The 25,689-nt window shown below is 49.7% G+C and overlaps 3 protein-coding genes across 3 annotated transcripts; 2 read left to right on the plus strand and 1 right to left on the minus strand.

The window, feature by feature from the left end:
* Positions 1–267: 267 nt before the first annotated feature.
* DLST (dihydrolipoamide S-succinyltransferase) lies at positions 268–15,759 on the minus strand. The gene is made up of 15 exons (XM_071426798.1): positions 15,606–15,759; positions 11,102–11,135; positions 9,887–9,935; positions 8,772–8,827; positions 8,343–8,417; positions 7,902–7,957; positions 7,097–7,208; positions 6,456–6,611; positions 6,089–6,174; positions 5,328–5,425; positions 3,342–3,472; positions 2,673–2,746; positions 1,733–1,816; positions 1,043–1,210; positions 268–584 (listed from the first exon to the last, which is right to left on the minus strand). Exons 1-15 carry the CDS (start codon positions 15,672–15,674, stop codon positions 450–452), a joined length of 1,383 nt encoding a protein of 460 aa, XP_071282899.1. The 5' UTR covers positions 15,675–15,759; the 3' UTR covers positions 268–449.
* Positions 15,760–20,466: 4,707 nt separating this feature from the next.
* LOC139589925 (prospero homeobox protein 1-like) lies at positions 20,467–22,235 on the plus strand. The gene has a single exon (XM_071426811.1). The coding sequence runs from the start codon at positions 20,668–20,670 to the stop codon at positions 22,195–22,197; it is 1,530 nt and encodes a 509-aa protein (XP_071282912.1). The 5' UTR covers positions 20,467–20,667; the 3' UTR covers positions 22,198–22,235.
* Positions 22,236–22,647: 412 nt separating this feature from the next.
* Positions 22,648–25,382, plus strand: LOC139589927 (prospero homeobox protein 2-like). The gene is made up of 3 exons (XM_071426813.1): positions 22,648–22,806; positions 23,257–23,451; positions 23,551–25,382. Exons 1-3 carry the CDS (start codon positions 22,648–22,650, stop codon positions 23,734–23,736), a joined length of 540 nt encoding a protein of 179 aa, XP_071282914.1. The 3' UTR covers positions 23,737–25,382.
* Positions 25,383–25,689: the final 307 nt, after the last annotated feature.

A 25,689-nucleotide genomic window follows, 5' to 3' on the forward strand; every position in this document is an offset into this window, starting at 1 on the left:
TATTTTCAAGCAAAACATGGACAGGACAGTAGCCTTTCCTGTCCTCTCCCTCCCAGGAACCTCAGTGCTAGGCAGTAAAGCTGAACCTGCCATGGAGGGGCAGGGAAGGGTACCCTAGCACAGCAGCAGCAAGCAGTTTCCAGTGGTATAGGACAAGCTAGAGGTGAGAGTTTGGTGCTGTGAGGGAGAGGATGCCACACAGATGGCTCTGGAAAGGCAATGCCATTCAGTGGTTGGCCCACTGCACGGCAAGTTCTCGTGAGATAGTAAACCTTCATTAAACAAAATAGGAAAGGAGGTAGGAGCTATTCCCGTAATTCCCTTTGGGACAGCTCCAATCACAGCGGAGGGAGAAAGACTGGAATGACCCCTGCCAGTTCCTGAATGCCCTGCATCGTCCCTGCTGGTGCTGCCCTGTCCTGGGTGGGTTGTGTGGGGGTGTGGCTGCCCTACAGGTCGAGCAGCAGCACGCGGGGATCCTCCACCGCTGCCTTGATCTTGCGCAGGAAGGTGACGGCCTCTCTGCCGTCGATGAGCCGGTGATCGTAGGTCAGCGCCACGTACATCATCGGCCGCACCTCGATCTGGGCAGGGACAGGGTTAGTGAGCTCAGTGCTCCTGCCTGCATGCTCCCCTCCTGTGAACTCAGGAAAGACCTGGCTTTTTCCCACCCCAAATCCTGTGTTCAGGCCCTCCTGGATTTGTCCTGCATGGCAAAATTATCTACCCACCCACCCAGGCTGGGTCCATGCCACATACAAGATAAGGGCTCTTCCTGGAACCGCTCCCTATCACAAAGGCTACAAGCCCCTCCTTCCCACACATAAGATTATAACCAATTTGCCCACTCACAGATAGGACAAAGTCCCCTGCACAGCTCAGGCAAGTACCAGGGCCAGCAAAGGTGCCCTATACCCATTAGTCTCTGCTCCTTCTTCACATTGAAGTGTTTCAGAAGTGACACCAACCCCTTAGAAAAAGGTCCTCAGTCTGCTGAGCCCTGTCCTTTGTTCCCTGAAACCTCCTGTGCAGGTCCACCTACCTTGCCTCCCACAGCCACAGGCCTGTCAAAGATGGCATGCATGCCTAAGATGGCAGACTGGGGTGGGTTAATGATAGGTGTTCCAAAGAGTGACCCAAAAACCCCACCATTGCTGATTGTGAAAGTGCCACCATCCATGTCTTCAATGGCCAGTTCATTCTTCCGTGCCTAGAAGTAAAAATAAGGTCTTAGAAAGCCACACAGACCACACAGAGCAAACAACGAGGGTTTGGACATCCACTCTTTCCAGGAATACTGATTGCAAGAGCTTTGCTTATTGATTTGTTCAGCTGAAAACCAACACAAATTGCTCAAAAATGCATCCTGTCTTTAGAGTGAGCATCTAGTGGCTTTGGGGAAGGATTCTCTCGCCTTTGCTTCCAACTCCTGCTTTTGCAGGAGACAGACACAGGGACTTCTACCCCAGGGCAGTTCAGCCTTGGCCTCTAAAGATAAAGGTGAAGATACACCATGTTCCTAATGTAGACTGCAGTCCTCTGGATGGGCAACGAGTAGAGCTGTCCTAGAAGGCAAAGGCACAGCCAGCCATGTAACTGGATCACTCCCCACAGCACAACTCAGTGTGTTAGAGGTCAGAGATAATGACATAGAGACCAAATCAATACATGCCGATCCAGCATTTCCAGTTCTTTCCATTCCTCCCAACCCTCTTCAGAAAACTTTCCTTACCTTCTCCCCCAACTCGTAGATAGCACGCTCTATGTCAGCAAAGTTCATGTTTTCTACATTCCTAACCACAGGGACCACCAGACCCTGGGGAGAAGCAAAGTCCATGAATAGCAAATTCAGTGCAGCAACACACAGATAGCTGTCATGCAGCAGGAATCTGGACACAGCCCCAGAGAGCTCCTGCCTCCTCCTTGGCCCACAGCAGCTGGTTGGCAGAGCTGCCTCACACCCTGGTAGCCTGACAGGAAACCTGGCATGACACACATCAAAGGCTGACACCTTAAATTGAGCAATCATCTTTGCCTTTGCTAGCCTATCTCATAAATCAACCAGGTCTGTCTGGAGCCAGCTCCACATTGATAAATTCCCAGGTAAGGCACTGGGAGATTTCAGCTGGCACCTCTTTCTCTCACCTCTTTTTGCTGGGCCTCCCCTAGACTTCGGGAGAAGACAGTGACAGAACTTCAGTCCTTGTCAAACCTCTGCTTCATAGCAGAACCTTCTAATCAAGAAGGTAATTGACTAATTCAACATCTGTAACTCCATCCCATACTCTCTCTGGACAGAAACATCTCTGTGGAACAGCACAGCAAAGTTAGCCAGAGGACAGGACGTTCAAAGCTTTTACTGCCTATGTCATGGATTCATGACAGCAAAGGGGTTCCCTAACCTGGCCCTATTCATTAACAACTGAGATCTATATTGACCCAGTTACCAGATCTTTTATTAAGATGAATATAGTGGTAGAATATTCTTGGTCCTCCACCTTCCCTCAAAACCCATCTCAGCAGTCCATAATGCAGCAGGTGTCTCATTTACAGAATCAGTCTTATCAGTTAATTTCTGCTGCTGCAGAGCACAAAGCTGGGCTGACTCAAAGTATATGATCATCCCATATGAAAGGCTGCAGGAAGCATGGACAAAGCTCCAAGGTACCTACCCGGGGAGTTGCTACAGCAACACTGATGTCCACATAGTCCCTGTACACAATCTCTTTGGTCGTGTCATCAATCACTAGAAAGAGAAAAAACTTGTGTTACATATGACACATGAAACTAAGATCAACTTAACTTCATATGAAACTAAGATCAAAGGTTTGACTAGCTAAAAAATCATAACAACTTGCTCACATCTAGCTTAAACATAACTCCAGAGAAGAATGATTCCTTGCTGTACCTGTGGGAGAGGCACCAGGACAGACAGAAAGAAAACAGTCCACACTGCTCAGTCCTCCTCAGTTATTTTCCCCTTGGTTATTCTGTTCTTCTGTTTCAGCAAGCACCTCTGACATGCCCAGGAACTGCACTGTGCCTACAGGAGTCACCTGTACACAACCAGCAGGCTCTGCCCTCTGCAGACTGCATATGCACGGCCCCAGCCTCACCCCTGGTCACCCCTTCTTAATCGAGCCCCTCTTGGCAAGCTGACCTCTACCTATGTAAGTGGCTTTAGCAAAATCAGCAGCAGCATGCAGGACTGTCCCTATGCTTTCTGTGCATTTGACTTGCTTCTCCAAGCTACTACTCCTGCCATGGACTTGGCCATTGCCTTTCCCCCATTTTGCAATGGTCCCTAGATATGCAAGTCACCAGCAAGGGTCACCACTCACCTGCATTCACAACAGGCTGGTCCTGCAGAGCAAAGGCTGCAGCTTTCACAAAAGCTGACATGAAACCTAGCTTCAGGTTGTGCTTTTTCAGAAAGGTATCCTTGTGTACAGCTCTCATCTCCCGGATGTTGCTGTGAAACACACAGTAACGCTGGTAAACCGGGAGTCCAAGAAAACACCATTCCCTCTGAGTAACAGATTTCAGGGCCAGCCCCAAGGATGCAAATCTGCACACCAAATGGGAAACCTCCAGTCTGCTGCAAAAGCCTTCACATGTGACATAAACATGGATCTAAGGTTCCTGCCAAAGGATCAAACAGAAACTGGTCCCGGACCATGAGCTCCACAGCCAGGGTAAACCTGCAAGGCCCACACTGCCAAGAACAGAAGTAAGGTGTGGCATGGTATATTTCCTGCTTAGGCCTGATGCTGCCACCTATTCTCTGGAGACAACAGTCCTCATACCAGTGTGGCACCACAGACAGCAAATGCAGGTGTGGCTGGACTGACACAGAAGGGTGAAAAACCAGAATTTGGCAAAAGCAGTAAACATGCAGGAAATAAAATCAAAGTGATCAAAGGAAAAGACCTCAACCACTCTGCAAATTCAGCACCAGACAGCACAACACCACTTTTGTACCCAACTCTCTGGCTTTAGGAGTTGACCGAACATTAAAGGAATTTTCCCAGGAGCTTATGGTAGTGGGTGCCAGTCCACCCATAGCTCTTGACCAGACAAATCATGTTTTCCCACTGTTTCTATTAATCAAAATTGAGGCCATTTACAAAACATCAACCAAGCTGTGGCAAAAAGCTCTGCCTATTCTAGTCTAACATCAGATGCTGTGGAATTGCATAGTTCATCCCTTCCCCCTTCAGAAACCTTCAGTCTTTGAAGAGACATTTTCACTAAGGAGCAGGATTTTCCATGGTTTAGTGTTTGTTTTCCTGTGTCTAACCTTGTTTAGAGTTAGGATTACGACCCAAAGACATTAGTGCCTCCCAAGACACAAGGGCTGCAGCCATGAGAATACAACCTGCTATGGAACTGCCTCATTAAGGCCTCCTCCTTTCAGACACTGACCCCCGTGGGAAGCAAGAGGCCCCAGCATAGGTCTTCACAAATCAACTTCACAGTAATCAATCCAAACCACATTACCAGATGCAATGAGAGCCCCAGGCTGGCGTAAAGCGACACCTCAATGAGCCTCTGAGAGGAGATAAAGCTGCAGCACTTCCCTCCAATCAAGATTATTTTGCCAGCCTTATTGTTCTGAGACCCAAATATTTACATGTTTTCTCTTAAGGAGTAGCATAGGATTTCACAAGGCAATTTGATTTGAGCACAATTTCCCCTTAATGCACTGTAACATAAGCTGCCCACCCTCCAAAGACATTAGTGTGCTCAGTCCATGCAAGCACTTGAGTCAGGAGCCCCCCACCTGCTTGAGAGGATGGGGAAGGGTGCTGGTCTGTCTCTAGAAAGCTGTACCATCTGACAGCAAAGGCCTTAGGCCTAAGCGATGCCCACCTGAAAGGCTGATGAGCCCTGGAGAACCAACTCACTGCAAGTTAAACACCTCCAAAAGCAGTAACCTAGTGGAGTGGCAGAAAGCAGATGCTGTATCTTGCTGTCTTCTAACAGCCACTATATGCAAGTGATACTAGCCCCTTCTGGTCTTCTGCTCAACATTTACCAGTCTTCTACCAAAAAGCCCACAGAAAAGGAATCAGAAACTACCCCTATTACAAGTAGCAGGTGACTCCCAAGGAACAGGCCATTAGGAAGCTCTGTAGCCCCTCATACCACAACACCAATGTGGCTCTGAAGAAGCTGCACAGACTGTGGTACATACCTAAGAAAGAGGGCCCAAAAGACTTGCTGCCAATCTCTCCAAAGAAAACCTGCAAGGTTTTGACTGCTATTTAAAGATTACTGCCTTAATCTGTTTCTACTCATAAAGGAAAAAGAGGTTTACTCCTCACCTCATATCAATCTCATTGAAAGTGGTCAGCATGGCACAAGTATTCTGAGCCTCTTTCAGCCGCTGAGCAATACGCTGACGCATCCTATTCATTTTCACCTGCAAATTAAAAAGGTATAAGTAGAAGTTGCCTAAAGCTCATCTAAGGGCAAAATGCATAAGAAACTCAAAAGGCTCTCCTCGTGCCATCTGATTGACTGGATGCCTAGGGCCAAGGTTTTCACTCTAAGTCAGGAGACAATAGGCTGAGGAGTTTATTTCACTGCTCAGCTCAACGCACAGTTCACTTGAAAAGCAGTGCTGAAATGCATCACAGTACAGCTACTTCTGACCTCTGCATTCCTCAACACCTCCAAGCATGCATAGGTGTCCATGTGGCTAACGTGAGAAGGGCAAGACTGCTAAGAAAGAAGGTTGCTCAATCATGCTCTCTTAAGAATGCACAAAGCAGTTTCAGCAGCCTCAACCCTTTGCTGAGGGCTTGTGGACAAACCAAGCAGATCACACTGAGTCCTTCTGTCCCGAGTCAGCAGAGCTCAAGACAAGACTTTTGCCTAGAAAAGACCCATGCCAGATAGGTCCAGGCTCTTTCTCCACACCACCTGTAAGCAGTTCCTGCATGTAGAGAATTTTCCCACCTGTCACAGCCCTACTGAGCTGGGTGTGTACAGGTGGATATAGACACATCCGGCAAGCTCCAGCCAGAACAGATTATCACCTAGCAACAGAAGTGCTGGCAAGGTCCCTGCTCCCACAGCTTACCCTATGCTCTGATCTGGCACCTTTGGTGGGCACTGCCTCCCCAGGAGGGGCTGCCGCTGGGGCTGCAGCCGGCTTCACAGCAGACACTGAGGGGAAAAAACACATCAGTCAAAAACAGAAGCCAGGTAGAAAAAGCCCTGAAATAGAAAGCATATTTGAGCTCCTTGCTTAAGTGACGCAGCATGGAAGCAGCCTTGAATTAGGCTGGGAAGGTTCTAGGCATAGTTGAGCAGTCCAGTCTGGAGCAAGCAGGGTCGTATTGCAGGAGGCCTTCACCACAAATGCCTCTGTTTGATGTCTTTAACCTTATACACTGTCCCCCCAAGCAGAGAGACTCAAGAACAGGAACAAATGGCTGTTGCCTCACCTGGTTTGCTGTCGATGGGCTGAGTTGACACAGGCGGCACTGGTGGCATTGTAGTGGGAATTGGTGCTGCAGCAGGGGGAGGAGCAGGTGCAGCTGCAGGTTCAGGGGCTGCAGGAGGAGGAGGGGCTGCTGCTGGTTTAGCCTTGGCAGGAGCAGCTGAAAGACAAGGAAGAACCATGGTAAGGGCACCAGCTTCCACGGGCAGAGATCTGTGAGTCCAACCAACCTAACAAAAGTAAACCCTCAGGCAGAGTGCCTTTATGTTCTCAGCACTACTGAGCTGACAGAAGTCACCAAAAGAGAAGGTGATTGTGAAAGTGTTTTACTCATCAACATCCTTGACCTCCTCGCTGGAGGAGGCTGGATGCTACAGAGAAGAGGGCACAGAAGGGAGTTAAGGGAATTCTCAACTAGTTATAGCTAACAGTTTAGTCTCCTCCAGAGGGAACAAAAGATAAGATCCCCCTCAGAAGGACTAAAATTATGCTTTTCTAATGGACAACAGAATAGGAGTATTTTCTCAGGATCCCTCTACAATGCTTTGCTAAATGCTAAAAGGCATTTTATTCTAAATGCTTAAATCTTCAGAAAAAACCTGGTGGAAGCACAAGGCCTATGCAAGTTACACATGCCTGACTTACCTCCAGTTTTCCTGAGTTTGAATAGAGGTGTCCCCCCTTCCACTTTGCCACCATCGGGTACCAGAAGGGCTTCAATCACACCAGCTGCTGGGGCTGGAACTTGCACTGATGTCTGAAAAAAAAGAAAGTCAGTGAAATTCTCCCAAACATCAGTTGGAGACCAAGTGCCCAAGAGAAGATGCCAATATGTGCAGATACACATTGCAATTTGGCACAGACAGCAGCTGTGTCTCACACTATTTGCACCAGTTTTCACACCCTCCACCAGGATTTTGTGCCAATAGTTAGAAGCTTTAGGAGATGCTGGCAGTGTAATGTATAGCCTGATTTCCAGGATACAGTCAAGAACTGACCCACTGCCAGCATCTTCCTGACAGCAAAGCTGAAAACAGAACTCAGCAGAGAATTCAGCAAGAACTTCAAGGCTTAATGGTCCTTTCAGGAGTGGATGAATGTAAAGCCTAAATTTTAAATGATCTGAAGACAACCTATGGCTGGCAGATTTCTCCTTTGTTTAAGCACAAACAGGTTTCAAAACTCAAAGCACTCAAATCGGAAGGAGAAGTAAAATTACAGCTCCAATAAACACCACCAGTGATGATTAATCAAATGGATGAATAAGGGTTATCAAGAATTCTCACTTAAGGCACAGCAAGTTTTATACTAGATGAGAAAAGCTTTTCTCCATGAAGAGAGCAGGAGACACAGTCAGGGCCCTGCAGGCTCTAGGAGCTCTTAGCAGGAGAGAAGCCATACAGGGTACCTGCTACAGAACTAGAAAAAGTTTTGGTCCAGAAACTCCTACCTTGTCTGTTTCAATCTCACACACCACTTCATCTTCCGCCACTGTGTCTCCAACAGCTGAATGACAGATATGAAGACCACTGTGAGGAGGGAGGTGTGCTCTGGCCTCCCCTCTTTACCCACAGCAGTTTCCCACACTAACCCATAACTTCTTCATCCCACTTCTCCACAACTTCTAAAGAAAAGACTAGCTCAAGCAATCTACTGCACAGTTAAGAGTCTGATTCCAGCTTAGACATCTCCCTTCATCCAACATTACCCCAACAGAGAGGTGATGAGGCAGTAACTGCAATTCTTAACCCCTTAGGAGAGCTGCAATTAAATGCCTCATTTGTCACAGACTGAAAGGCACAGAGCAGGATGTCAGCCAGTGAACTGTAATGCATCCTCAAGGTGTCCAACACAGCAGTAACAGCGATGAGAATTTCAGGCAATTGCTTACCTTTCTCCCACCTGACATCTCCTTCTGTGACTGACTCTGCAAAGGCTGGTGTGTTCACCGTAACCACGTCATCCCCTGTGAGAGAGACAAACAGACTTGACTGCTTTCAGAGCTAAAAATTTATGGTATTGCTTCATTCTTGTCATCACGACTCTGCTAAAGGGGGTAGGCCATCAGACATCAATTGCTGTCCGTCTCCTTTCTTCAACATTGATCAACATTTAATCACCCGAGAAATTCATATCTGACCGAAAGCCACATTGTGACTGGAATCCAGACAAAATCTTTAGGGCCCTGGGGATATAAACCCTGAGTCATCCATGCAGGCAGAACAGCAGTGAGCCTTGACCAAGGATGGAAGGTAGCTGCTGGCAGGACAGCAAGAGGTAGCAAAAGAAGCATCACGCTGATTCCTGCCTTTTTACTTACTATGTACCGCAGTGGTTCTGAAGTAGCGGACAGTGAAGACACTGGAGCTATTTACTCTGCAGAAAGAGAGAAAAGTATGAACATAGCAGAACATTCCTCTGCAGGCTGCCAGCACCAAGCTCAAGTACAGAATTTACACTTGCTTAACTGATGTGAAAGGCTGCTCAGCTGTTCTGATGTATTTGGTGCAAAGGACTCCTATTTACTATTCAAGCTGCAACAATCCAGCCAGAAAGGAAGCATTACATCCTACCATCACTTCTGGTCTCAGAAACTCAGTGAGAACTGACACTTATGGAATTTCCATTTAGACAGACAACCCAACAGAACCCTCATAGTTTAAATACTGATTAAAGGGTGACCTGGCCAGCCCATACAATGCCCAAGACTAGTGCAGCAACAATTTTTTTGTTAAACCTCCAGATTAGGACTGTCATCTCTACAGAAGTTGTTAGATTGCTCCAAAATAAAAGAAAAGCACCATAAATTGCCTATGGCAATGCATCCAAAAACTAGCTATTTCTCTCCACCATGTTTCTTTACAGGGAGCTGGCAATCCCAATCCTAAGGATGATTTTTATATCTACTGACATCATATTTTCAAAACTGAAAAGAATGTGCTTTAGCATTTCCTCTAGCACAGGCTACTTTGAACAAACAAAGGATTTCAAAGTATTTCAGGCTTTTATGCATGTACTCTTAAGGTTATTTCCCCAAATACCTTTTTTTAAGACCACCTCATTAGTGCAAACCCTGACATATGAACAACAGTGCTGTGAATGACCCCACTTCTCCCAAGAGAAGATCTACCAGGAGACCATCATAGAGCAAACAACACCTCTAGTCAGATAATCAGAGTAGAAATCCATTTATCGCTGGTTTCCTCAGTCCTGTCCCTTCCCTGTCCCAGTACCTGGTTGCAGACAGAGTTTGTTTTCAGTTCCCAACCTGCAAAACCTAGATTTTTTTTTAGGGCTAACTCCATGCTGCTACAACGTGCACAAGGATTTCATGACAGCCAACCATATTCTGTTCCTCAGACCTCAAATCTTATCATGGCTAGAGCAAGAGCAACCCCAGTCTCCCCACATGACAGTTTTCCTGTGGATACTTACATAAGCTTCCTGCTGTTTGTGTAAGCCAGTCCTTGGCTCCCAGACACACCTGTGAATGAGAAAGGAGTTATTTATCCAGCTGTCCAACCCTCAAGTATCCTCATCAGATAAAAGAAAGGAGAGGACACTGTTGCCCACCCTGAAAGAAGTTTGGGACCAAATGGGGAATATATCCATGCTGAGACACCTCAGTGCCATCAAACCTGCCCAGAGCTTGCCAAGAACAGTGGTTTTGTCTTCATCTAGATTTATAGGGATGGGGAAAACAGTTATAGCTTGACAACAAAGATAATAATGATAACATTGAAATGGGAAAACGAAGCAGAGCATTCAGAGCAAAATCAGGAAAGAGCTATGAGGAACCACCTCCAGAACTGCTGAGTATCCACACCCATATGAAGTATGGAGCAAGGTATCAGCTCTACAAGAGGCACCCCAGAAAGTCTCGCAGCCCCAGAGACAGCTAAGGAGGAAAAAAAGGACTGAAAAGAGAGTGTGGGGCAGAGAATTGAGCCACCATCATCCCTCTTCTCTGCTCACTCCCTGTCCAGAGAAAATTAGTTTCCAAAACTCACAATAGGGAAATATTTGCACAGCTTCCCAGTTTCACATACCCCACTGTCCCCTTCCCACACTGCTCGTATGCCCTGACACTGCATTTTTTATTATGAGCTGGACTCCTGTCCTTTGTCACAGGGCACTGGGCAGTCTTCCAGACTGATCTTAAAGAGAGTCAGCGTAGTAACTGGAGGACATAATTATCTCAAATTACACAATGCCAGAGGGAAGAACCATTTCCTCACTTGATTTTTTAAAAAAGCAGCACAATTTCTACAGCACAGCTAGAAAAAAAAACAGAGCTCTAAGGAAAAACAGTTTAAGCATTGAAGTGGAGTTCACAGGCACACCAGATCTGACATGTCACTTAATATTCATCCATTATTTTCAAGGGAGCTTTTTAGAGAGCTAGGGCTCTGCAACAGCATGTGCTTTGAGCACTGCAATGCCTGAAATACACTGTGCTGCTGCTGTGAAACCTTCACCAGAGCCAAATGGATCAGGCAGCATGTACCTCAGGCAAGGGAGGCACTCCCATGGAAACTTAGCTCATTCCACTGCTTCTTCACTACAGACTGACAGAAACAAACCCCAATCAGACCTATTACCAACCTCCATCATCAGCTCTGTTCTTTCTAGGTAAAGTGTAAGACTCACCAGACAGAGGGGATCTTGCCAGAGTACAGTTCCCCTGTCAGAGAGAAAAGGATGTATCAGTATTGCAAGAAGACAAACCCATCCTAGAAGGACTTTGTTTTTTCCCTGAGATCTGAATCAGACACAGGATCCACCATTCCCATGCTCCAGTCTGCAGGCATGCCACTTTCCTACAGTGTGCTAGAGCAGGAGAATACCTATGCCCTTCTTTATCCTTTGTCTCCTCCCAGGGTGCTTTATGATGCAGTGATGTTAAATTTGGTGCTTGCATCTTCCAGTTCTTCATCCAGAAGTTTTGACCTTCTCATGCACTTTCCTCTTTAAGAAGGAACAGATTTCCAATAGAATTTGCTATGAATGAGAAGATAAAGGATACCTACTGGATATGATGATAAAACATCCCATGATGTTTACTCCTACAGTCATGAATGCAGCATCTAGGGGTTTTAAATTTTTTTTTCTAAAGCTATGGAGCCTTTGAACTCCCGAAGACCAGAACTCCTCTCAGTGGCAAAATTTCTACTGCCGTCAGTTAGTCAGGAATTCCACATTCTTTGATGTTTCACTTCATACCTGTGTTGATGTTTCACTTCATACCTGTGTAATCATTGACTGCACTCCTAGCTCAGCTTAACAGAGCTCAAAAGTAGAACACATTTCAAAATATTCAATTTCAAAAAATTCAATTACTTCCCTCTACTGTTATTACATATTTCTCTCACATCAAACCTGCAGGATTGGAGAAGATAAGAACTCTTTAAAAGCAATTGGAAAATAGCACTGTAGCCATGATGGAAATGCATTTTACTGACTTAGAATGACCAGCAACTCAAGAGCTCAAAGCACCCTTATCCAGCAGCTAAGTTAAAAGTTAGATTTCCTTCACACCTTCAGGATCTGAAGTTTGCATACCAGCCCTGATTTCAGCTTCAGCAAAGCAAGCAGGATGGGATATAACTGACCTTAAATATCAAAATAATTTGAGGAGCTGTGTGGCAAGACAACAGAGACCAAAGACCAACAATATACTTAAGCTTGGCACACCATCTACAGGACTGAGTGCTGCAGCATACAAAACCAGATTCAATGAACACTTTGTATCAAAACTAACAGGCCTGGAATCAAGCCCTTGGTAGTTTAATTATCCAAGCTTATAAATGGATTTGACTTGTTGGATATTAACGCAGAGACAACTCAATGATCAATGGGCAATTCAACAGGGTTATAATTAGCTGTGCTGAGGATGCAGGCAGCCAGTCTGACTTACTGCTAAGCTCCAGCACAACACCATGCAGCCACCCTGCTTGCCACTTCACTGCAGGGATCAGTGATCCTGAACCAACAGTGCTGCAAAACCAGCTTGTGGCAGGGCCTGCTGAGCCCCTGCCCCAAGTCAGGCTGGGCAAGGGAAAGCAGGAAGCACTGTGCAGACTTGGTAGAGTCATCTTGAATGCTACAATGCCTAATCTTGGTGCAGCACTGACCCTGCTAATTCAGATCTGGTTTGTATAAAGCCAGCTCTAAGCCAGGATCAGCAAGACAAACTCCAGTTTAACTCCACTGGGTCAGCGCTCTAGAGCACCACAATCCTCAGCACTCTGTATTGATCATATTTTTCCCACCTTCTGTAGTGTCCCAGATAGCATGGAGTCAATCACAAATTGAGTATCAAGCAACCTGAGTTCCCCTTTATCCATTAATGTTTCCCTGGGTGCTTTAAGTGGTTAAAGTCATTCCTTGCATGCCAGACAATAAATTGTTAAGAAAGGAACAGCCTCAGACTGATGCAAAACCAGACAATTTTATTTGCTCAGGACCAGTTTACCGTGGAGTTAAAACAAAAATAAAAGTTTAGAAGGTCTGTCCTAAAAATAATCACTGTGAGAAAACATCTTCAGCTCTCTTCCACCAGTGGTGTCAAGTCTGTGTTCTACAACTGCAGCAAAATTAAGGAAAAAAATGGTATCACTCTACCCTTTGCCTTTAAGATTAAGAAATTAGGGTAAGAGTTTAATGTGATGAGGAAGCCAGTAATAAAAGATACTGTGATTTCTCTGGCTTACATTCTGCAGAACTGCTGTGTGTCTGTATCTTAACCACAGATGAACCTCAGATGAACACGCAGCTTCAGGAGACACTGGACAGGGCTGCTTCCTGCTCCCTTTTGCCCCTGAAGGAATCCTTCTGATTGCACCTCTTCCTGGATCACTTGGCTAAATTTGCCCTCTGCCTTCTATTAGAGCTTTTTCAGCAAGAATGGAAATGTTTCAGTTTTGCCACGTGGCATTAGCACTTTGGGTCAGTTTAAAAAGACAGCCTTCATTTGGGGAAAAAAAGTCTTGGTCTAATTAGCCAGTGACTCATGTACCAAGTGATTAATATTTCCCTCTCATTTCATATGACTTCTCAGAATTGTTTTTATAACTGTTATTATGTCAAAGTGACCCGGGCATGCGCTGCCCAGGCCACACCTTTCAAGGAGCCATCACCTTCCAGCAGGTCACTACACACTGAAATAAAGGATGGAATACATCACCTACAGCAACAGCCTGTATACCAACAGTAGGGACCAGTTCAGGCAAGGAATCTGATGAACTTGACAGTACAGCTCATTTCAACAGAGGCACACCAGAAGGCCAGTGCTGTGCAGCTCCAACAACAGGCACAGCAGCAATTGGTTCTCCAGCCATGGCTTCTTGAGAGCAAAGCAGCTGCTGCTTCGACAAGGATGAGCACAAAGCCCTGCTACACACAAAACCCCCACTGCATGGCTTTCATGGGTATCAAAACATTATATACAGCACCGGAGGGCAGATGCTGAGATGGGATGGAGATAACAATGCTGAGTGGTGGATACTGTTACTAACAAGATCAGAACTCTTCCAGCATGAGGGGAGGATCAAACAGGGAAGAAGTTCTTTACCAACTCCTGCCCAGATAAACAGAAGAATTTGATTCTCAAAGCATTTTACACAGCTCCTGATCAAATCTATCTTTTCCAGACTAGCTTTTCTCTGGACTTTTTCACGTAGCCTTCAAGGTCTGCCTACCCCTGCCCTGACTCTTATGTGCTACAGGCTATTGATGCACATTCATTGTTTTCCACTTGATATGAATTCAGGACCTCTTCTTTTACAGTCAGTCAAAACCCAGCCAACCTTTCCTCATCCTCAGTGACTCCACTCTTCTCCAATTCAATCCTCCACTTCTGAATTTTGTACATGTCTACTGTGCTTACATCTGCCATCAGCGGTTTGCCAAGTCCTGGAATTTCTTTCCATCTCTCCAAAAAGCCTGCATTACATCATAATCAGAATTTACTTCCTATATCACTGTTCAAATGGAGATCAAACTACTACTATAACTCTTCCAGTACATCTAACAGGTTAACTAGCATTCATCCTAAAACCTCCTGATTTTCAGACTAGTTTTGTAAAAGGCTTGAATATTCCACCTGACTTCTTTCTGTTCTTTATAATTACACAGCACCACTGAGAGCTGACAGAGGTCAAATATCACTAAAATGCCACTTTAATAAGCTTTTGTAAACTGCGTTATAATCAATTTGTCTCTACATTTCAAACTGTAGCTTATATAGGTACTTGTAAGTTGTTCATAACACAGTTTTACGTGTATACGCACACATTTATAATACAAGGGTGTCTTTACATTACGATCGGTTGTCAACACTTGCTCGCCTATATTTGCAAGATGTCTAAAATCAAGACTCATGCTCAAAGGCTCCAGCTGGTCAGGGGAAGAGAAGCGATCCTTCCCATCCCGAAGGTATGCACACATATGTGTGTGCACATGGAGCTGGGCATGTTTGCTGTTCAAACGGATGATGTGTGCGGCAGGACACAGGACCCAGCTGGCCAAGGGCAGCCCCAGGGTTAAGCAGCTCCCGGCTCTGTCAGCCCCCGCTGCAGCCAGCAGAGGTTACCACCCTTTGCAGCGGTTCAATGACTGCCCTGAGAACCGAGCACAGAATTTACACAACAAACCGCACACCGGTTTGTGGCCGATCTGCACCGGGCGCACCCCGGCCGGGGGGGTCTCTGCCAGCGCAGGCCGGTGGCTGCCAGCAGCGAGGGCCCCGAACGCGACAGCCACTGACAGGCGGGGACGGCAGAGCCCGAGAGCGGCGGCGCTCGGAAGCCCTTCCCGCGGGTCAGCCCTGCCCGGTGCCGGGCGCCGCCGCCCTTCCCGCGGGTCAGCCCGGCCCGGTGCCGGGCGCCACCGCCCTTCCCGCGGGGCCGGGCCTGGCAGCGGGGCAGCGGCACCCGCGGGGAAGGGGCAGCGCCGCGCTCACCGCGGCCCCTGCTGCGGAACAGCCTCGCCGCCCCTTCCCGTGCCCGGCCCCGCCGTGTCCCCGGGGCGGCGGTGCCCAGCGCCAGGCAGCAGGGGACGCGTCCCGGTGCCCTTGGCGCCGCCGACCTCGCCCGCCCGGCCCCCGCCCTCCCTCGCTGCCCCGCTCCCCGCGGCCGGTGCCCGCGGGCCGTACCTGTCGGAGGGCGCGCAGCGAGCGGCCCAGCGCGCGGCCGAGGCAGCGGGACCGCCACAGCGGCACCATCGCGGCGGCGGCAGCGGCGGCGGCGGGAGGGGCCGCAGGGCGGACACCGGAACCAGGCCCGGCGCGAGGCGGAAGCGCGGGGGGCCGGACCAAGCGCCCAGAGCGGGGGGAGCAGCCGGGGCGGGACCATCGCGGCGGGGCCGGGCTGTGGGGCTGTGGGGCCGGGCCGGGCTGTGGGGCTGCGGAGCAGGGCCGTGGGGCCGGGCTGGGCTGCGGGGCCGGGCTGTGGAACAGGGGCGGGCTGTGGGGCACGGCCGGGCTGCGGGGCACGGCCGGGCTGCGGGGCAGGGCCAGGCGGGATGGGGCCTGCTCATAATATTGCTGTGTGTTACCATATACGTAATGATATAGGTATTAACACATCCTTTATAATATATGTGATATTGAATACTATTACTTATAGATGACATACATATATCTCTGTATTACACAGGCTTATATAAACACGTATGCGTACATATAGATGTTATTATACGTAATGGCATATATATATGTGTAATAAATAACCCTGTGCATTACGAAGAGTGCCGTTTCATGACGCTGTGCTCTGAAGCAGCCCTGGGTCGCTGCAGGGCAGCTGTGGCCGTGTTTTCCCTGCTCACCTTGGCAAACCGCGGCGCTGTGTGTGGTGACATTGCCGCAGGCATCACCCCGTGGGATGCTGCATGGTTAGAATGACCTCATTAGGTCATTCACCATGGCAAACAGGAAAATGAGCCCACAAGTAAGCCCTGTTCTTCAGCTGCACTCTGTATGTTGAAAACATTTGAGAATTCCCCAGCTAGCTTCTGTTTTCTGCCTGCTTCCAGGCAGGGAACCACAGGTGGAGGAAAACCCAAGGAACCTATTTACAGATTCTGAGAATCAGCTCAGGATAGTTACGAAGGGCTGTCTGGCAGCCAGGCATGTCTCAAGGAGCCAAGTCTGGGTTATGCACATGTGCTTAATTTAGCCACTGCTTAATAATACATGAATGGTTAACTGCAAGCTTCAAAATATGAGATCATTTTCAAAGGAAAGAGGTTGAATAAAAATCAACAGGGGATAGTCTCTGAGGCTTTGAGGATGAGCTGACTGCTCTAATAAAAGGTAACTGAGCCAGAAAGGCTCTCTGCCAGGGATTTCTCTGTGATCCATCTTTCGAAGACGGATCTTGTTGTTGTTCTTGCCTTGAACAGTATTGACCACCTGATGTCAACTGCTTTTAACCACAGCCTCCTGCCTCCCCAGTGAATACACCAGGCATTGCCATGCTCAGTTAGCCTGTGGAAGCACAGTAGATGAAGCCCCAGGAGTGGCATGCATGGCTAGGCTTTGCCCACCCACCCACAGCTCCTGCATGAGGAGAAGTGTCTGACAACCACTGGTGTGCTGCTGGGGCAGGTGGGTTTGTCCTGGGGCTGGGGCGAGGGTGTGCTCAGCTGGGAGTGATGCCAGCTCTGCTGGTGCTGTCTGTAAAGCACCCTGTGACAAACAAGGGACTCCGTGCTGCTGCTTCTCCTGTGTTGTCCCATTTTTTGCCCATGTCCTAAGCTGTAGACCTCCAGGACAGCCAAATTGCCTCCATGCCCACATGGTGTGGGATGTGGGAAATACCTGGCCACCTTCCATGGAAGATGGGTAGCTGGTGGGATCTGGGCCAGCTCCTTCCTTGCCTGTGGCACTGCTGTATTTGCATTGTCTCACCAACATTTCACTATCCTGGGTCCTGAATGGGGCTTCCGGCCAAATTCCAGGCCAAAATTGCTCCTCTGGGCCTCTGCCCACCTGGGCAGCCAGCGGCTCAGCACCTGATAGCCCTTGCCTGTCTGGCTCCAGGGGCTACGACTGCGGCACACAGCAGGGAAGGTGGCCGGACGCTGGTGTTGGACCTGACCTCCTGGCTGTCCATCTGCATATTCAGAAGTCGTTTCCAGCTGGTTGGCTGCCTCCGGCCTCCCCACTCCCTCTTTAAAGGCCCTGAGCGCGGCGGGAGGACGCGCCGGCACTGCCTCTGTGGCTCCCGGCGCTCCCGGGGCTGCCCTCGGGCACCGCGCTCCCGGTTCTCCCGGGGCTGCCCTTGGGCACCGCGCTCCCGGGGCTGCCCGCGGCTCGGTTCGGGCACCTGTGCCCCCGGCCAGAGCCATGCGGCGGCCGGGGAAGGCTCTGCGGGGAATTGCCGGCCGGAGGGACAGCCCGCCGCTCCGTGCACGGCTGTCCCACCGAGGAGCACCCAGAGAGCCCACGAGGGGCGCCTTCAATTTTGGAGAAGGCACCCTGCCCTCGTCTTCTGAGCATCTTCGTTCCGTTCCTTTTTCTTCAGGTAGGAGGAGTCTCGGCTGCTTTTTAGTGTTCTGGAGGGTGGCACTAGTGAAAGCTGCCAGTAAGAGTGGGAACCAAAGCACGCACCCGCTAACTTCGTGGGGAAAGAGCTGCATCAGCAGGAGGAGTTTGCTTAGGGCAGCACCTGCTGGTCCGGCGGTGCCGGGGATGCTGCGAGGGGGAGCCAGGGCCACCCACAGCAGGCTGCCGTGGCCTGGGACAGGAGGCTCTGCTCCCTCCCTCCAAATCTCCAGAAGAAAGACCGTGATGCTGGAAATCTCAAGCAGGTGGAGGTCACCTTGCCAGCTCTGAGTTGATCTGTTTAAAAGGGATATATCACAGGTTCCAGGGGACTGGGAAACCTCAGCCCAGGGGACAGGCAAGCTCCTGACTGACCCTGCTGTTGAGCACAGCAGATGAGAGAAATTGTGAGCAAGTGTCAAAATAAGGTGTTTCTGTAGAAAAACAGTGAGGTTACAGGACCACACCACTGAGGAAGGATTAAGGCTGGATGGAATCTGTGACTGCAGTGTGTTTGCTGTGTGACTGTGCTGGGTGCAGAGGGCAGGCTGAGAGGCAGCTGCAGGCAATGGTCAAGCTTGTAACACAAGGGCAAGGCAGGATGGTGAGAGCTGCTGGCACCCCACCCTTGTGCTGGCTGAGGATAAACTGAGCAGTTTGAAAGGCCCTACACCAGACTCTTAGGAAAATGAAACCCTAATGGTGTGGATGGGTGGGGAGGCAACACAGATCAACATGTGGTGTCAGACAACCCAGAAAATACTTGGTTTGTCAAGACTATGGCTCTGCAAAAGGTAGAATCTCCCAGGCACCTGCCTGGAATTCAGGGTGTTTGAAGAAAGGCAACCTGCTAAAAACCCCTGAGAAGAAACCCATTTTCTACACTGCCTGGAGGACTTGGCCTGGAGCAGCTACAGGGACAGGAGACTGATGGTGTTGAAAATGATCAGGTATTTCTGGGAACAGCAAAAGAATCTCAGACTTTAAAAGGTGTCCGGAAAAGACAAGAGCTGTCCTAATTTAGTGGTGCAAAGCTGCTGCTAATTAATGTGGATAAGGAAGAAACATCCCTCAGGGATGGTTACTGTGTAATCGCCTAGGATACAATGTTTTACACTTTTGCAAAGCTGTGCAAGGGGGGAATGAGCAGAGGGGGTGAATCCCTGCTTGGAGCCAGCATGACAATTTTAAGCCTGAGGCTGCTGGCTCAGTATTTTTTCTCTTCCCTGATAATCCCCATCCTCATTTATTTTATTCAGTGTTTTGCCAAGCCCTTAGGAACTCCATGTTGCATTAGCCTGAACATCTCGATGCATCTTGCTCACAGCAGGTCACACTGCACTTTTACCCTCTCTGTGCCCTCCTCCACCAGGCTCTTTGTGCTGGCCCAGCCCCAGGTGCTGCCACCCTTCCCCGAGCCCTGGGGGCTCTGTGGGGGTGTTGGGGCCAGCAGAGCTGGCAGCACTCATGGCCTAGCTGGCTGTGTCAATACCTTCACCAGGGATGCAGCTGCTCCTCTGTGCTCTGCCAGCACCCAGGAGCACCAAACCCACCCTTTGCCCAGGTGTACGTGGCAAAGGGCTCTGCCTGCTGCTCCCTGCCCTCACAGCAGAGTCCACAAGCCCAGAGGGCAGTCTCCCCAAATGCCTCTGGTGCACATGCAGCTGGTGATGTGGGAAGTTTGTGCTGCCAGGCACTGCCGGGCCCAAAGCCGATTGTGAAAAATACCAATCACTTGTTTTTAAAATTTTAAAAGTTTAATAGTAATAAAATGGTTATAAAAATAGTAATACAATTAGAGTAATAATAATTTGGACAATTTGGATTAGGACAATATGAGACAATAGAAACAAAGAGTTATGGACATCCAGGTACCTTTTTCTGGGCAGCATAAGCCCAAAAAAGGACCCTCGTTAACAAAGGATTAACCCTTAAAAACAATAACCTGTTGCATATTCATACACCCCATACATGATGCATAAATTCCATTCAAATAGAGGATTCTGTCTGGTCATTGTCAATTTCTTCCTCTGAATCCTAACAGTGCCTTTGAGGTGGGAAGAAGATAATTTCTTCTGATAAGAGGGCAATAAATTCTTTTTCTCTGAAAGATTCAGGTGTCTTGTGGCTGCTATCGTGCTGCGAGTCCTTTCTTAAAAAAAAAGTATCCTACATAGCATAATTTCTATTCTAACATTTTTTCATAACCTAAAACTATATTTAACACACTACTTAAAAGAATTAATACAGCATTACTTTCTAACACAATACATATAATATTAATTTTAATATTTGTGAAAAGCCATTAATAAAATATGCATTTTTCACAAGGTGAAATGTACTCTGGGCACGATGAATGCCTGGCTGGTAGGTGGGTGGTGGGGTGGTGCCCAGGGCATTGCTGCTGGCGTGTGACATCTGACAGTCTGCTCACAGGTTTTGCAGTGCCTGGAGGTTTCTGTCTGAGTCGTTCCCTGGTGAAATAGTTTTTGCAGGGGAGCAGGGATGCCATGGAAATCTGGGAGAAAAAAAAAATCTCTGGCCCTGTGCTTGGAAAACTGCTCTGTATGAGGTCTTCTTTCTTGCTCTTTCTCCAGTTCCACAGCACTAGCAGGCTGAAACATCAAACATCTGGAAGCCTGCCAGTCTGTCCAGGCAGGAAGAAGATACGATGGACAGCAGGACTGGCTTTGAGCGGGATAGAGACCGTGCCACTTCAGGGCATGGCCAGGGGCTGAAACTGGAGCCCTGTTTCCAGACTAACTCTCTCCTGCCTTCCCCCAGTGCATCCCTGATTCCACAGCTCCTCAGCCACACAATGGTTGGCAGGAACATGGATCCCACCATTCTTTTCCCTTCCTCTCAGGCAGTGGCCCTGCCTCATGACTACAAATGTGGTGCATGTCCTGGAGAAGAAGCACAAGCCCTGGCTTTCCCCAGGACCCGTGTCCCAGCTCCCCTGCCCTGTGCTGGTGGTGGGGATGAGCTCTCCAACCAGCACCCACGGGACCAGCTCTGTGACCAGCACCTACGAGCCAAGCGGGCCAGGGTGGAGAGCATCATCCAGGGCATGAGCCTCCCACCAACCCCGCAGGCATCTGACATGAGCCTGGAGGCAGCTTTTGGGCATGAGAGGGAAAGGGGTGGGGAAATGCCCCAGGAGAGCAAGAGGAAGCCAAGAGTGCCCCAGCAGGGCATGGGGGCAGCTGGAAGAGTGGCTCCCACAGGGGGCAGCTCCCATGCCAAGGGCTGCCAGCAGCTGAAAGAGCAGCTCTGCTTCTTAGAGCAGCAGCTGAGGTGGCTTCAGGAGAAGTTCTACCAAGTCTGTGACTCTGAGGATGCTGCCCAAACACAGGAAGATTCAGAGAAAGTGCAGCCACTGCCTGGAAAGCCTGAAGACAGACTGAACAAGGACAGTGCCACTGCCACCAGCAACCCACGCCGAGTGCCTCTCAGGAGGAGTGTCCTGGAGGCGTGTGGGCTGGAGGAGGCTGAGGACAGAGGTGACACAGGTGGCCTGCCCTCGTCAGTGAGGGTACTCTCACAGGCACTGAAGCATGAGCTGTCTGTGGTGACATGCCAGGTAGTGGACTCTGTCCTGAAGACTCTCTGGCCAAAGGCAGACAGCCACATCCAGAAGCAGCTCCACAGCCTTCCGATGCTGGGGCCAGATGCCAGGAGAGAGTATTCTGCTGGTGGGAAATGCAGAAAGCCACTTGCTAAGCCATCTGCCATGAATGCACCAGGCTCCCTGGGCTCACCCCAGGCTGAGGCCCTGACAGGAGCTTTGGGGAAGAGCCTGGGTTCTTATGCTGCCTCCTTCAGGTCAAAGGGGGTCAAAAAATCCTCTCGGGTACCCAGCATGGGTTATTCCCTGGGCTCAGCCACACCTGTCCAGCACAGCCAGCTGCTGAGCCAGCTGTTGGGCTATGGCCAGCACAGCCCCTGGGGCAGCGACTCTTGTGAGAGCCCATCTGCTCTGGAGAGGGGTTGTCCAGAGCCCCTCAAGCTGTCCTGGGGATCTGTTAAACTGAGGTCATCGATTGCGAGACAGCAGCAGCACCATCCCCTGCCCCTGAGCCCTGCCAGCATGGAGAGCCTGGCACTGCTGCCAGCTGGCAGGGATGGCCATGGTGAGCTGCCAGCTGCAAATGATGGAACACCCTTTGCCTCGACCCACATATCCTTTGGGGGAAGCTAGAGGTCCCTGGGGAATGTGGTCCCCTTGTCCTCTGGAGCCACAGCTTGGCACTGCCCCTGCTGGTCTCCACAGGGCCAAGGTCCCTGCTGCTCTACAGGGGCTAAACAGGTGTGGGCAGGAAAGGAGCCCTAAGCCATGGAGGGGCACTGCCACTCCTCAGGGTTGGCCAGATGCTGTAGCATAGCTGTGGGTACAAGCCAGGAGCTACCAAGCCTCCTCTTGGGCTGTACTGGGGGTCCTGTCATCTTAAACCATGAGCAGGAGTCTCATATAAATTCTGGCTCTCACAAGACTGTGAAGTGCTGTGGGGAGCATTAGCTTCCTCAGGGATTCTCAAGGAAAAAACCAGAGGCTGTCCAGCCAAGGATGAACCCCCTCTGCCCCCCTTACAGGCCATGAGGCACTATTGAGGGCATTGGGCATGGTGTGTCAGGGGTGGTGCTCAGGGACATGCCGAGCTCGGGATTGGCTACGTGCAGGCTTTCCTTGACCCCAGGGCAGATACAGGAGGCGCTGACCCCCGGGCACCTGAAGAAGGCCAAGCTGATGTTTTTCTTCACCCGCTACCCCAGCTCCACTCTGCTGAAGACCTACTTCCTTGACGTGCAGGTAAAAGAGCAGCAGCCAGAACTGCTGCTGGGCAGGGCTCCCATGTGGTGTGGCACCTAGCCTGCCTCCCTGGGAACCATGAGGAAAGGGCTGCTCTTGTGTCCCCCTGCCCTGCTGGCAGGAGATGGGGGACAGCACCCATTTATTTCAGCATGGGCTGCCCAGGAGCAGGTGCACAGGGTGGTGGCAGACATGGGCTGTCAGCTCTTCACTCTGTGCAATCGAGTTATTCAGATTAAAGCACCCCATGAATGTGCCTTCTCACTGCAGGGCAGCTGGGATCCGAATCTCAGTGTGGAGAACACCTGGGACACGCTGATGTCATTTCCCCAACTTGGGGCAGGGCTGGGTTTGGGCCAGTCCAGCAGTGCCTGGTTGGGTGTGCAGGGGCTCGTGGGGAGGGAGGATCCAAGCTGGCCTAACACCATCCTCTGGCTGTCCCCCCACCAGTTCAGCCGCTGCATCACCTCCCAGCTCATCAAGTGGTTCAGCAACTTCCGTGAGTTTTACTACATCCAGGTGGAGAAGTTTGCCCGGCAGGCCCTGCTGGAGGGTGTTGTGGATGCTTGCACTCTCCAGGTCTCCCGGGACTCAGAGCTCTTCCGTGCCCTCAACATGCACTACAACAAGGGGAATGACTTCGAGGTGAGGAGGGGGATGGGGGAAAGGGGGTGGTGGTGTTTGTAGGGGTCAGGAGGCACCATGACATGGTGGTGTCACTGGCTGATGCCTGTCTTGCTGCAGGTGCCAGGGCGCTTCCTGGAGGTGGCCAGCCTGACACTGCAGGAGTTCTTCAGTGCCGTCAGGGCAGGCAAGGATGCTGACCCCTCCTGGAAGAAACCCATTTACAAAATCATTTCCAAACTGGACAGTGACATCCCAGAAGGGTTCAAAGCTGCTGGCTGCTCCCAGGAACTGCTCCACAGCTGAGTCTCTGTGAAAGCAGCCCTGGGTTGTGTGTGCAGCCACCATGTGCACCTCATGGGCACTCTGTACAGTACCTGTTTTTTGGGGTATTCTCTCTCTGAGAGCCATGCACTCTCTGTAAGACAGCTCCTTAGGTGAGGCCTATCACTTGCCTCATGTGCTGGGATTTTATGCTGCATTGCATATGCTGCATTATGCGCCTTTTATTCTGCTGCTCAGAACTGGTGAGGACCACCAGAATGGAGGGACAGAGATGAAGCCATCAGGTTGGAGCCTGAGAAGTTGCCCTGTCCCAGCTCTCCCTATGATCCTGACTGAGCTGCCTTCATTCTCTCTTCCAGAGGGTCAAAAACCAGGGCAAACAACCTTGCTGTTTATAAAACAGGAAGAGGTCCTAGTAGTGGGCAAAGTTTCCTTGGCACAGCAGACTAGCGGATGTACTGAGTCCAAAAGCATGACTCAGATTCTGTCCAGATACAACACACCAGTGTCCAAAGAAAACAGCTGGTGAATTCCAGCGCTTCAAGCACTCCATGGGGATAGCTGTTCCTGTCTGGGATATGTAAAAACTATGTTTGTTGTAGCCAACAAGAATAACAGTCTCCTCCACCTCCCCTGTGCTGTTAGACCAGACCCCCCCGTGCAGCTGTGTGCTGTGGCCAAGCAGTGTGTACTCTCCAGCAGTGTTCTCTGGCATGCTGGAACAGAGCAGGGTGCACAGCCAGCTCTGCTTGGCACTCCAAAGAGCCTCCATCAGCTCATCACCTGGGAGGACAGCTCCATGTTAAACACCCATCCACGTTCCCTCACACCGTGCTCCTGCTTGCAAAGCTGCCCCAAGCATCTCTGTTCTGTACTCTGCCCCTGGTGAAAGAGTAGAATGTGTGAAAGAGGAGATGAAATGGTGAAAGAGGAGAATGTGATTTGAGATCCATTAGTCCCTGTGGGTTTAACACAAGCTGGGGAAGAACTGGGCCTTGACATCTACAACCCCATTGCTGTAAGGGCTGTAAACTCAAGGAAGTTTCTTTACCCTGTGGCCAAGACTTAGAGACCACTTTTCTACCTGATGGAGAAGTGTTTTGTGTTAAGGGCTCTCTAATCCTGACAGTGGTGGCAGTGGAGAGGAAAAGGCTGTGAAGAGGAGGGAGTCCTGACAGAGGCATGGCATGAGGGCACCGGGAGGGCAGTGATGAGCCACAAGATACTCACACAAAACCCTCAGGGAGAAGAAGACTGGGAAAAGGCCAAGTTAATTTTGGGTGTGCTGTAAGATGTCAGTTGGTACTAGAGTGCAGCAAGTGACTCTTGAGAGAAGAATCACAGCTCCAGCATCAGACAAATGCATGGGGTGATCCACAGGCAATGCATCTACAGGAGTAAAGAAGTGGAAACATCAGGACATAATGGGGAGCTCCGAAATAGGGGCAGTTTGATAATGGTTCCCCCCATTACGAGTGTGGCCATGCAGATTTCCTGCTTCTTTTTGTATATTTATTTCTCCAAGTTTGTATATTTTACAACACCAACACCAAATTTACATGATTCCTTTTAAAATAAACACGTTGTTTAAGCTACCCCTTTACATTCCTGAAGACCTATTTGATGATGTCTGTTCTAAAGAGTTATCCTAGAAATTTCTGGCTTTTTGTTGGGAAAAATAACACTGCAGAAAAAGGGCAGTCCTTCTGCCAGCACCTCTGTGGGGTCAAGCAGGCCCCACTAACCAACACCAGCTCCTTTAAACCTGCCCCCTCACCCCAGTGCCTCATGATTAGTCTGCTCTGAAGTGCAACTTGTGAGGATCAGGAAGGGGGGCTGGAGGCACACAGAGCCATATCCCAAAGCTTAAGGGTCTGGACTCAAATGTACAACATCAGATAAATGCTGCTGGTGGTACCATGAATGTGCCATTCCTGCAGGCAATAATGACCCCAGAGCTTAAGTAATCCTTTG

This window comes from Agelaius tricolor, unplaced genomic scaffold (assembly GCF_023055355.1).
Source record: "Agelaius tricolor isolate 1412-34295 unplaced genomic scaffold, bAgeTri1.0.p SCAF_5, whole genome shotgun sequence".
Classification (NCBI taxonomy): Eukaryota; Metazoa; Chordata; class Aves; order Passeriformes; family Icteridae; genus Agelaius; species Agelaius tricolor.

Excerpts from the sequence above, each read along its gene's own strand:
- DLST (XM_071426798.1), bottom strand. The coding sequence starts at position 15,674 with ATGGTGCCGCTGTGGCGGTCCCGCTGCCTCGGCCGCGCGCTGGGCCGC. Across the intron at positions 6,175-6,455 it reads GCCCATCGACAGCAAACCAG|TGTCTGCTGTGAAGCCGGCT; the intron begins GTGAGGCAACAG and ends TTTTCCCCTCAG. Across the intron at positions 1,817-2,672 it reads TTGCTGTAGCAACTCCCCGG|GGTCTGGTGGTCCCTGTGGT; the intron begins GTAGGTACCTTG and ends GCTTCTCCCCAG.
- LOC139589925 (XM_071426811.1), top strand. The coding sequence starts at position 20,668 with ATGGACAGCAGGACTGGCTTTGAGCGGGATAGAGACCGTGCCACTTCA.
- LOC139589927 (XM_071426813.1), top strand. The coding sequence starts at position 22,648 with ATGCCGAGCTCGGGATTGGCTACGTGCAGGCTTTCCTTGACCCCAGGG. Across the intron at positions 22,807-23,256 it reads CCTACTTCCTTGACGTGCAG|TTCAGCCGCTGCATCACCTC; the intron begins GTAAAAGAGCAG and ends TCCCCCCACCAG. Across the intron at positions 23,452-23,550 it reads ACAAGGGGAATGACTTCGAG|GTGCCAGGGCGCTTCCTGGA; the intron begins GTGAGGAGGGGG and ends GTCTTGCTGCAG.